Consider the following 13,550-nt stretch of genomic DNA (forward strand, 5'->3'; position numbering starts at 1 on the left):
ATATTGTTGTGGAAAGACTGGGTATGTCCGATCGTTGAAAGTAATGAATATATATGAGTGCTTATACGAAAAGAATTTCTCTTTCATCTTGATATTGCATGAAAAGCCAAACATAAATCAAAACAAGTATTTCAAAAAGGTTTTATATATATTTTTTACCATATCCAGCAGATGTTTGTTTCAATGTTTGTAAATTGAGAAAATGGAATTATTTGAATACCGCTGGCTTGTATAAGTATTTTTGTGAGATAAAAAAGCTAGAATACATTTATATATATGCAGGGTGAGTTTGACTTGCCAAACGAAAGAGAGGGATAGAAAAGCCCTTATGGTTCATAATACACTATAGAAATTCCATCCTATCACTCATCGTTTGCAAGTTATAGCGGATAAAAAATTGTATGCTACCATTCCTGAAAAAATCCTAATTCAAAAGGTTTCTGATAAATCTACACTTAAAGTAAGATCATATTTTGTTAGATCAGAAAACAGATAACATACTTACCGGAAGCCGATCACAACAACTATAGGAATGCAATAATTTTATCGGGATATCTGGGTTTAAAACCGTGCTAAAAGCGCAGAAATCTTGGCGAGATGCCAATTTGAATTGCTACCAATACCTTGAATATTCAATACCGCATATATCGTTCCAGCTGCAATATAAAAATATTTATCAAAAACTTATCTATTCCATCAGTTTACAATAAACCATAAAAGTATTTTAGTGCAGAAGAAATGAAGGTCCAAAATGATTTTTTGAAACAAAAAAGGATAAACGTGAACTTTCGGGCCGGGATAGTTTTGTTGGTAGGGCGTTGGATTCCCATCCCTTAAGCTGCAAGTTCGAATTCCGCTGGCCGAAGACTCTCCGTGTACAAGGCGGTTGGTGCATGTATAAATCTGTTGCAGCCACGAAGTCCTCCAAGTCGAGACAATACCACTGGGGGGGGGGGGTACTGGATCAGAGGCGATCGTTCGCCGATTCGGGTCTAATTTACAATCTGCGGATGTGTGAATGAAATCTATGAATGACGTCCGCCCCATTCTGTTGGCCCTAGATGCCGCTACTGAAGCAAGAGAGGCTAAAACTCGGCTTAAAATCGCTGTCTTCATTTCATTAGCTTCATTGCGAGAAACCATTATAATTCCTGATTTTATTTTACTCTCCACCTTGTTTTCTGTTTTAGTTAGGTTCAAGATAGTAAATTTGTAAGCAAAATGAAAAACAGCATTTTTATTAAGTTGTAAATAAAGTGGAAACCAACCGAGACACATATTCATATCCTAAAGCGTTCACAATGACGGATTTGCATTAATTCCATTTATTCACCATACTTTCATTTACGGACTTTCCGTTGAATATCGATTTCAAAGACTGCAATTTTCAAACGGAAGACTAAATTACTTCTGAAGTGGAGCACTGATCTAATTTATTAAAGGCTCATTCAAAAGCTGATTAAATGGAGATCTGTTCAATCTGTCAAGTTTTTGTAAACTTGACAGATTGCAACTAGAAAGATATCAGTGATATTCAATATTGAAGATTTTGATGACAATTCGATTTTACATCCTGCCAAAGTTTCTGTACTTGTATCTCGGTTTCAAACTCAGGTATTCTGATGAAAAAACAGAGTATCAACTTATAGTATTTTCCATAAATTTCAAAAAAAGTATTTATTTTTTTATATAGGTTTGTCGGAAACGTTTTAAACAAGGATTTCACCCCGATTTGTTACATAATAATTTTATTTGTCTTCACTTGCAAACGGTAATTGATTGTTAAAAACTCAACCTTAGGATTTTAATGTGCATTTTAGATGAGTCAAAGAAGTCCATACATGGAATCGTGGTTTTCCTGTTCGATTGTGAGAAACATGACATCTAAGGATAGGCCGACCATGTATTGTATTGTATTGTATGCGTGTTTTAATATTAAAGTTGCAAATTTGTGTCTGCTTAGGATAAATCTATAAGCTCATCCGTATGCAAGCGAATGCAATAATTCAAATTCACAATATGCCATATGAACTAAAACTGGCAAATTGTTGTGTTACCATAATCTATAAAATTGAATGTCTATTTGTTTTTTCGTTTGAACCTTTACGGATCCTTCAGGGATTCAAACCAAATTTGATTAGAAAATTAATTGCGCTATCGAAAAGTTTTCTATGCTCCCCTAAAGGGGTTGGAATGGATCATTAAAATATTTAAAGTTTTTATGTTATAACTTTCTAACAAATCACTGCAAAAAAATTATTCTTACTCTATCTTATATTTCAAAAATTTAGTTTTATAGTGTCACCAGTTTCATTGAGATATTATTTTATCTGGTTTTTAATCAATTTCCAAATTTAATTTAAACAGTTATTAATAATTCTAATTAATAAAAATTCTAATTCTTCTTCTAATTCTTTTTTGTCAAAACATTAAATTCATTTCATAATTTAACTATATATATACGATTCGCGCGTTTTTACTAATGTTGAATTTATTTTCTAGAGATATATTTAATTTTGCTTTTGGAGTGTAGTTTTTGTACTGGAGTTTTGGTTGAATTTACCTTTTGAAATTGTTTGAGTTTCTGAAAATGATTGGTCAACTTTATTCCGCAATTTTAGGATCTTTAAAATTTTTATGCATTCAATCGGTATATCGTTTTTTTAAAGTATTGTTTAACTTGAGTTTATTTCATAAGAATTAACTTGATAAGTTTGTTGGTAATTATAAAATCCTGTAACCACAGGATTTTTATAATATCTATATTTAAATATTGGATAAAATATTACAAAAAATTCAAATATAAAAGATTTTTTCACATACATATAGAGAAAATAGGCGCAAGCATATGCGAGAGTACTGAGGCTAATTATAGATAACAATCACATTTTGGGTAAAACCCATCTACAAATTTATCGATCCTATGAATTTTATCATGAGATGTCGATTACTAAAAAAGACCGGCTACAAACTTGACAGGTAAATTTTAATTTATGAAAGCATCAAATAAAGACTTTAATTATCCTGTTAGAAAATAGACAGATGTTTAAATTGCGTATTACATTCTTTTTATTCTATTAGGTAAAACAAAATGCATTTATAATGTACATGAAAAAGGCGAGAAGATAATGCTTCTGATGATCAATATGTAAAATAGTAGTAAGATCTCAGCTTCACAGCCGGAAGGTCATAGGTTCGAAACTGGAATCAACTAAAGATTTGTTGTGTGTGTAATTCTGGAATACATTTAATTTGACGTCATAAGCCAAATCTTTTTGTTGGTGCGGTGCAGAATTTAGAAAGGGAAATGATAGCTAAGATGCCGCTTTTGTCATTTTCCATGACATAAAATTATGAAGTTTATCCCAAAATAACCCGAATATTTCCAAAACGGAGTTTTAATAATCAACATGTCGTTATAGATCTAAACAAAATAAAAAAATAAAATTTAAAATAAATCTATATTCAATGATACCATAGTTGTCTCTTAAGAAATAAAACAATGTATAGAAATCAGTAATGACCGTACTTTCGCATTTATACTATGTTATATAATGTATCATAAGAACTATTTTCATTTTGGAAAAGCGTTAACAAATTTACAAATTTTTCTCCATTTCTTTTAAAACATTTTAGTAAATCCATTAATATCCATTTATCGAACAACACGCTTGAAACTGCACAGTAAAAAATACTTTATTCCGGAAATAAAAATCTGGTGTTGCAACCGAGAAACAAAATCTTTATTAAATACCCTCGCCACCTTTATGAGATTTCAGGAACAAAACAAGCGAGTTTTTTCCTCGACGATCCTATCTTTAAAAGAAGCATTTATATATCAACAGATAATTTCTCACCCTACCATGAGCAGAACAACTTTAAAAAAAGTACGGTTCTGGATAAATAATTTACGATGAGCAACTTGGTAACAAAATATAAAAAAGAAGCAAGCGTCAGACACAAGCTCTCAATAAAATTGGTTTTGGGGCGTACTTGAAACACCGAAGATGGCTTCAAAACATCTTAACTGTATATATTCACTGATCCTCCGTCTACTATTTCCCATGGGATAATCTGGATGTGTGATGCATTTTTAAATCATAAAGCTCTTTCGGTTTCGATATCTTTTTGTACTTCATTGTAACGCCCGTGCCTAGATTTTTTTTAATGTTACTACAAGTAGATAGTTTGAAAAATAGAAATGGCGTCTCAAGCTTTGAATTTTAAACACATCCAGTAGTTGAAACATCACGACGCTTAAAAGGAGAAAATGGAATCAAATGACTTCGAAAATCACTGACTTACCGCAGAGGGCTTATTTATTTATTTATTTTTAAATTTTTCTCAATTTGTGAGATTAAAAATAATTTTAAGTTGCGTGCTTTTAATGGTTTTTTATAATATTTTAAAAACCATTGTGAAAATTATTTTGAGCTAATGACTTTTTGTAGAAACATAAATCGGACATGATGTTAGTTATATTTGCTGAATAAAAATATTTGTTTTTGCCGTTAGAATTTAATGAAGACTCTTTGCTTTTACTTTGCCGTATAAAAAATATAGAAAAATTATTCTAATTGACAGAAAGTTTGAAGTCGCGATTTTGAAGAATATCCATGTTTCTGACTTCTCTGAATCTGAAAGACAAATTTTTGACATTATATCATGTCTGTGGATACAACTGAAAAGCATTTTGTATTATGAAGATACAATTTGTTTTTGGATATAGAGCGAATTTTTGTAAAATTTTGAACGAAATCCATTCAGAGGAATTCTATGTCTTGCGATTCTAATGCAAGGAAAGTCAATAACTGCAAAACATAAAGCACTCGATACATGGCATTTGGTATACAGGTTTACCATCTAGTATAGATTTTTTTTTAAATTTTGAATCAAATCTATGCAAAGGTTAGACAGTTTTCATATGCATGCAAACCCGAAAACTCCCAAATGCAATGACTGAAATCGATGAAATTCGGTATGTAATCTTGTGACTCCAGCTGTCATTCTGTGTCAAATTTCATTTCTAATCAATAAAAAAAAAATGTTCCCAAAGTACACATTTGCATGATAAATTAAATAAAATTACTAGATTCATGCCATAATATACATATTCTGTAATTATTAACAGCCACTGCCATGCAAAACATTCACATCTATAACATTTTCATAGATTATATATCTTATTTTCATAGATTATATATCTTATTTTCATAGATTATATATCTTATTTTCATAGATTATATATCTTATTTTCATAGATTATATATCTTATTTTCATAGATTAATATATCTTTTAATCTTGAGATATATTAAATGCAAACCTCGATACCAGATGGAGGCACAGAAACGAAATCAAAATTTTATTTAATTAATATTCATTAAGCTCTAGAAACATCAAAACAGCATTCTAGAATGCGCAAGTTTACAAGTCTGTAACATGCAGGTGAGAAAAAATTAGTTTATTAAATTCCATATTTACATATATGGAAAATAAGTCCAATTAAATAAAAGTATCTAAAAATATAAGATAACTACCTCATGCTGCCATATTGATAAAACGAGAATGTGTTTTGTTCACCATTATGACTTACGTTTTATCATTTGGGCAGTTTGTGAAGAAACTGCTGTACAAGCTTTAGCTTCAAAACTTTAGATTTAAGTTGTAAATATTACCAAAAAAACAAATTACTTTATAAACATAAATATCATTCCAAATATTTGATATAGTGGGGGTAATCCCCGAAAACTTTGTAATAATTTCTTATAAACCTGTCATCCCTTCCCCCTGCAAAATATTGTAGATCTTAAGTAAGCCAAAGATTGCCTAAAATGAATGCGAAGTGTTAAACTTTAAAATGAATTTAGTGTTTTACTAAATGTATCGTGCGATATTTGGCGACCCTTGGCATGATTTTATTAGTATCCGAAAATCAAATTTCTGTTTTAGCCATAATTTTACCCAACCGATTGGACCAGAAATTTGACACAGAACTGCAATTGTAATCACAAAACAAAATGCCAAATTTGACTTATTTTAGTCATTGTGTTTTTCAACTACCACAATGACATGTTCCTGAAAATACAAAGACGAGATATTTTTAAAACATTATTGGATGTTGTTTAATATTTGGTAGGTGTCTATTGCATAGACACTAAATCTGTGTACTCAATTGCATCCATCTAGCGCTCTTCGTTTTGTAGCTATCGTGTTATCTTATATTCGAACGTCTGGACAGATATTTCCTATTAATAGACCATCTATCAAATTTCATCCGTCGATTTCAAAGCCTTTTCGAGTTATCTTTGTCACAGACAGGCAAATAGTCGGATAGACAGACATAACAAAAATATATTTTTCGAACTCAGACAGATCTAAAACGTGGAGATTCGTCGAAATCTCGAGTTCAGATTGGTTCACAATTTTAATACTTTCTCTATTAATTTCTCTACACTAGAAATTAAAAATTAGATGTCGTTTATAGACATAATAGGCAGTATTCAGCTCCATATAATTCCGATATCTCCAAAATCATTGAAGTTTATTAGTAGTTGAAATGTTGAAACGCTGCGCAGACTTTTTTGATTTTCCGATTACTTTGCTGTGTAAAAAGAAATCATCACGGTGATAATTAAAATAAATTATCCTGATTAGTTCCATTTCGAAGAGATATGAACAACAATGATGATTAGAAAAACATCAGAACATTTGCACAATCTAGAAATTAATATGGGAGGAGGGGGGCTACTTCATTTGCTTGGATCTGTGCTTAGTGCTTCTAGTTATACAAATTCCGGAATTAATTCAAATGTTGTGACTACAAGTTGGTGCAGTCGATTAATTTCAAATCACGAACCAAATGTACCAAAGCTGGTTACAAATTGAAATTAGCTAAGGTTGTATCCATACACGTTTTGATTCGCTAAAATAGTAATGTCTCAGAATAGTTCGGCTGTCGCTAAAATATATTTTGAAGTTCTAAGCGTGAATCTACTTGAAACTTTCACACGAAAATATGGTAATATGGACTACTTAGGTTGAAGATAAAGTATAATTTCTTGATTAAACCGCTATTACAATAGCCTAAGATATCGTCATAACAAAAATTTTTTAAGTCGAATAATTTTTCTATGTTGGATTATAGGAAAAGGGAAGAAGGAATTTATTTCATGAATTATTATTATCTAGCTCTCTTCATTTTGTAATTTCTATGTAAGTCTACATTAAACAGCTGGAAAGACCCACTTCCTCTGAATAGATTTTGCGCAAAATTTAATAGAAATCTATAAATATGGTATAAAAACCATATATCAAATTTCATGCTTCTATATCAAAGCATATTTTAGTTATCTTTGTCACAGATAGACAGACAGACATAATGTCAGAAATATGTTTTTCGAAGTCATGGAGTGGAGATTTTCAAAACCTCCAATTGAAATTTCTTGACTGATACAATACTTTATCTGTACTTCGTATAGGAGAAATGTAAATTTAACTTAATCAATGATATTCCTTAAAAGCCTCATTCTAATGAGTTTGTATCCTACAACAATAATACAGAATATAATTTGGTTGTAACATAGAAGCATGACTTTATCGGTTTAGTATAAATGATAAATGAAATGTCCACTTAATAGCAGAGAAAACTGAAAATTACATTTTACGATTTTGATTGTTAAGCAATATATAAGCAATGAATACTGAAAAAAATTTCAGATAATTTAATATCTCATAATGAGATGAACTGACAATTGACTTTCTTTGTTTACCTGATATTAAATCTCTTATTCTATTCATTCTTGGATTCGAAATCGCTTTGCAATTCTGCGTATGCATAAGAAGTCGTTTATTTCACAAATAACCAGAAAGAATGATCTTCCCAAAACTTTCTCTTATACTCTTTAATAATGGTATTATCCCAGAGAATGCCTTCTGTGGCATTGGCGTACGAAATATTGAGCTTTGGCGAGAATATAGCATTTTTACTGACTCTATCGCGCCTTCTTTGGCTAATGTTTTGGCAATTAATTCCCGGCATGTGGTTAATAGTCTCCAAAAGTCTAATTTGTATTGTCGGCATGTTTTTATCAACCAGTTGAAACAAAAATTTGACAGAAAACTACAATTTTAGTCACAAAATGCTATACAAAATTTGATACATTTAAGTCCTTTTGAGTTATCGTGTTTTCATGTGTCTGAAAACACAGATCGACAAACATTCAACTCCTTATCAAATAAGGCTCAAACTTTGATACGTATCTACATTATAAATGTTAAATCTGTATACCGAATTTTATGTCGGTAGTCTCTCCTTCTTTTATGTCTAGCTCTTTTCTTTCTATAGTCATCGCGTTAATTTATATTCGAACAGCCAGACAGATAGACTTCCTTTAAATTGAGTTTGGCCCAAACTTGATTGAAATCATCAAATTTAATATAAAGACAGTATACCAAATTTCACCCACCTAGATCAAAGCTTTTTTGAATTATCTTTGTCATAGACAGGCATATAAACATTTTCTAAAAATACAGTTCTCACACTCAGAGAGGTTTAAAATGTGGAGACTCAAAATTTCGCGTTCGAATTTTTTGACGATTACAATACTTTGTCGACAATATGTATACCAGAAAGTAAAAAAGGGTAAGAGGAGAAATGAAAGCAGGAGAAATTTACATTTAGCAATAGAATGAAAGATTATTCGCTGAATTAGGGAGCATAAATCAAGCACCTTTCTGCGTACAACCCCTTAGCGGAGTGCAATCATCGAAAATTGTTAATCTCAGAATCCTGAGACGAACAGTAGAGCTAGATCATAATCCATCAAACTTAATATTCTTGGATAGAAGCGCACATATTATACAAACGGTTAATGATACATCGATAATGCACTCAAACCCGAGATTATGTATTTGTGTCTATTTAAGAAATGCTCTGAAATTGCACTAAATACCATGTTATTAAAATTTGCTTGCATTATTCAATATTATATGGTTAATTTAAAATTCTAAAAGAAATTCTACTTGCTCATTATAAATTCTGGAAATGTTTTTAAGAATTCACTAAAATGAATTAAACCTGTGAAACTTACCTGTGGAAACATGTCTGTTTAGTTTAATGCTTAAATAGATTAATATAATTAATATGTAGTATATGCACTAGCATGTATTCATCGAATTCTGAGGAATTTCGAATGTCGAATAAAAAGATAATAATTTATTTATCGTATATGGAAATAAATATTCACATGAATCATTAAATGTGACATTTAAAAAAAAGTCTTGCTAGAAAAATATTCACTGTTCAATGAGCGCAAATCCTTAAGTAAAAGCTAATGAAGCGAATTGAATTAGTAAGACTTGAATTGTTAAGTTATTTTTTAACGCACAATTTCCTTCCCTTTCTCTTTATTCCAAAAAAGAACATTATTTTCTGATTATCAACTACTACAATCATATATATTTTCTTTCGTATATTTATTTAAAAGACAGATTTAAATTGTTACAAAATGTAAAAGAAAATGAATCTCTTATGTATATATCAGTAATTGCAATCTCACCTGAGAGCTTTAAAATTTAAAAAAAAAAATACTAAAATGCGATATGCGTGCGTATCATTTTTGATATCTTTAAAAGAGAACAATTATATTATGAAAGCATGAAAAGAGATAATTAACTGAAAACGTTATTATATATTATTATTAGATAAAAAATCTAATGTTTTCCTTAGAGATAGCGATTCAAAATATAAATATTAAAATAATAAAGGGAGAAGAACATTCTTATTTCTACACTTTTAGAAGAATTTATTTTCGTATAATTATTACTTCGTATAATTATAACTTATATTCTTATAATTTGCAATTTGAATGCAATTTTGCATGTTCGGTATTTTTTCTTCTGTTTGCCAACTACTGCCAGTTTCTAACTGCCATATCAGTTTCCTATGTAAATTATTTCCAGAAAGCTTAAAGTAACCGAATCATTTTTACCATTCACCTAACCATTAAGTGTGGACCAGGATATTCGTTAAAAAAAAGAAAAATATTTACATATTTTGAATATATTACATTTTGATTGACATTCAAAAGAATATTACAGATAGAAATGAATACTGAAAAGATACAGGAAAGGAAGGTTAAAAGGCCATATAGTTTTAATGTAAATATTTCATTCATCTAATCAAATTTTTATGTAATCATGCTCATGGACACCCGGACAGACAGCCATAATGCTGATAATGTTTTTTAAGCTGTACGAATATGTGGATTAATGTCACTGTTCAAAATCATTTCAACCATGGATTAATGTTACCAAAACAGTTTGGCTATTAAACAATTTTCTTTATTAATATTTCTTATTGGAAAAATTGTAAAGAATGTATTAACGTTAATAATTTTAATCTGACTCAAAATGCATGTTTTATTTAAATTTTTATTAATAAAAATATATATAATTTCTTATTAACTAATTGATGTATAATTTTATTGGCATACTGCTTTTATACATACCAATCAAGTGAAAACTATATTTAAAAAATTATCAGGGCCATGAACGTATTTTGCAAAGAGAAATTTTAAAATAAAAGCAAATTAATTATATTCATGGGTATTAATGGTTTCTTTTAAAAACTTTCAGTTTTACTGAAAAACAGTAAGTTAAAGGCGACATCCTTCCTAATTTTCTAAGAAAAATATCGAAGCATGTTCTGAACAACTGAAGTTTAATTCATATAACAGCTTCGAAAAACAAATTCCAGAAATGTGACAATTTCGGATTAAGCTGCATTTAATGGCAAACGAAGGAAAGCGCCAAAGGGCTGAAAAAAAGGCGCTCTCTGGTAATGTCTATGATGATTTCTTAAGCCTTGGCGATTTTCTAGAAAGAGGTATTTTGGGAATCTTCTCAAGTGGAATAGATTACTTTACTCAAGTGCAAACTTTCATGATTGCTAGCATTAAATTATTCGTCCATGCATCAATGGGAGTTTTAGAGGCTTAGAAGGTATTTTGGAAAATACATGTTTTTGTCCAGAAAGGAATGCTCGTTTTGTGAATGGTATGTATTTCCCATAAATGCACATTCAGGTCTTCTGAAATCTTAAAAACGAAATGCTTTAAAAGACTAGAAGTATATATCCATGATTAAGTTTTCATGTTTATTTTGAATTTGTGACATTTGCAATTTTTTCTATCCAAACAGAAATTGAATTTATGGTTTTTATATTTAAAATACATCTTATGAAATCAAATGTTAGGTAGCTTAAAGCAAAGCTGCATCATTATTTTTATTTTTCAACCAATATTTTGTATAGAATGTAAGGAATAAATAATAAATAAATGAAATATTTAAGAAATTTATTTTTGATTAATAGCATTTAGTGAATATTATTTTTGTTCAGATTTTTTTAAATTGTTCGTTTTATAATTAAAGGGAAAATAGTAAAAATAAGTATTTATCTAATTAATTATTAAGTATTTCAAAGTTAAATTGGGAAAAAAAGTAAAATTAGAATTGCAAATGAATTTTTGTCATGAAATTTTATTTTCTGTAGTGTTTCTTCAAAATTTTAAAACTGCACAGACTACTTCTCGATCGTTAACATCGTATTTGCTAATTATCGGTTTTATACAGTAAACTTCATCTAATAAGTAACATGTACGATAAGGTTGTAATGAATGTGCAAATTATTAAAATACTCGTATTGAAAGAGCAACTAATGCAGTGAGTTAAATTATCTGCAGCAAAAGAAAGATAAATAATAAAATGAAATTTTATAAATGAGTCTCAAATTCTCAAAAATGATTTAAAGTCTCAGATTGTAGGGATTAAGATGACATGCTTGTTAAGTTTTTGGTTGCTATTTAGTAGCTTTATTTTTACATTTGCCACATTAATAAACTTTTAACACATTTAATAAACTTTGTCTTGGCATAATATTGCATTAAGATGCATAAATATAATATATTATATTGCATAAAAGCAATATAAATATAATATATTGCTTTTAAATATATTATATTTAAAAGCAAGTAATTGGAATATAATTATTTTGTATTTTATATTTTTATAATTTTTATTTTTAGATTTTATATCTATCGGGAGACTTATTAGTTTCAATCAACATCTTTAAATAATGATTTATGATGATTATTAATAATGATTATGATAATTAATGATAATAATTTTTAGATATTTTACTACTTGAAATAGTATTATCAAATAAATTACGAATTTTCTTCTTTACATTGATTGCTGTTTCTCTCTTCTTTGTCCGGTTCTATGGATTTAATATGCTTATAACGTGTGGGGGAATCCTTTTTTTTTTCCAAAATTCAGACCTAGATTTCGATAATAAAAATAAAATGAAGATTCTTAAATAAGACGAAATAGAAAATTTATTTGCATTCATTTGTATGTGAATCTTTGTCAATTTTATTGAAATAATATCGATTTGTATGATCGATTTATGCCGTTAAATACATATGGCAATAGATAGAGAAAATATTTCTTTAGTTTTAAAGGCTGTAGATGGAACCTCAATACTGGATTCAGTTTCATGGACGAAAAAGGTTTTGAGCTATAAGAGAAATTAAAAACATTGACCACTATTACTTTTCAATAATAAATTCTGTAGGGTAATAAGGATTGCAGTTACTACATACTGTGGTAATTTGAAAAAAAAAAAAAAAAGTTGGACTCAACCTTCCTAGAATTCTGAGAAATTCCAAAAGAGAATATCGGGCAGAATGACAACAAATGTTATTCACGGTTCGAAAAAATAAGAACCTAATGGCGGTAAGAACTTGAAGTGTAAAGGTAACGTTATATGAAAGTTGTTTTCGTACTAAATAAAAACATAAAAATGTGCTACCAATTCATTTGTTTTTAAAAAAAGTGTTTAATTAATTAAAAATGTATCTCATTACATTTAAAATATGAATTTTTTTTTCAGTCCGGCCCCTCGATGTCCGGATCATCACTCCTCCGCACCACCTGTCCGCTGGTCGCAAAGTGACCCTAGAATGCGAATCTACAGGCTCTCGGCCACGGGCCGTGATGACGTGGTGGAAGGGCTCTCAGAAGATCCAGACGGGCAACGAGGTCATCTCAGATAATGGCAACCTCACCCTGAGCACTCTGTCTTTCGTCCCCACAGCAGAAGATCACGGGAAGAAATTCACGTGCACGGCTAAGAACCCTTCCCTGCCAGACAGCCTCATAGAAGACACCAGGACCATAACAGTTCATTGTAAGTGGAATTTATATTTTTATTATGACTTTCAATATCAATTCAACAATAGCTTCTCATGACGGTTCCTGTGATTTAAGCATGCTTTAGGTGTGTAGCGGTTAGGGGTATCGGGCGGTTGATTTGGTTTTAAAAGGTCTGCTGCTATAAATCATCACCATTTGCTGATTCAGACCACTATCCAATAAGATGTTTATTTCTTTGTAACCTGTTAATTGTAGTAGAGAAAAGAATAGCTAATTAACTAGTAGGTATGAATCACAGGTAATTCACATGTGAACAATTGAATAATATAAAGAT

General features: G+C 29.8%; 1 protein-coding gene across 3 annotated transcripts in view; it reads left to right on the plus strand.

The window, feature by feature from the left end:
- LOC129974840 (nephrin-like) overlaps positions 1 to 13,550 on the plus strand; it is a 654,834-nt gene that overhangs the window by 416,345 nt on the left and 224,939 nt on the right. For all 3 annotated transcript variants that reach the window (XM_056087607.1, XM_056087606.1, XM_056087608.1), the window contains exon 5: positions 12,954 to 13,250. In XM_056087607.1, the coding sequence (XP_055943582.1) occupies positions 12,954 to 13,250 (297 nt within the window). The remainder of the gene's footprint in view (positions 1 to 12,953; positions 13,251 to 13,550) is intronic.

Source organism: Argiope bruennichi, chromosome 7 (assembly GCF_947563725.1).
Source record: "Argiope bruennichi chromosome 7, qqArgBrue1.1, whole genome shotgun sequence".
NCBI classification, from domain to species: Eukaryota; Metazoa; Arthropoda; class Arachnida; order Araneae; family Araneidae; genus Argiope; species Argiope bruennichi.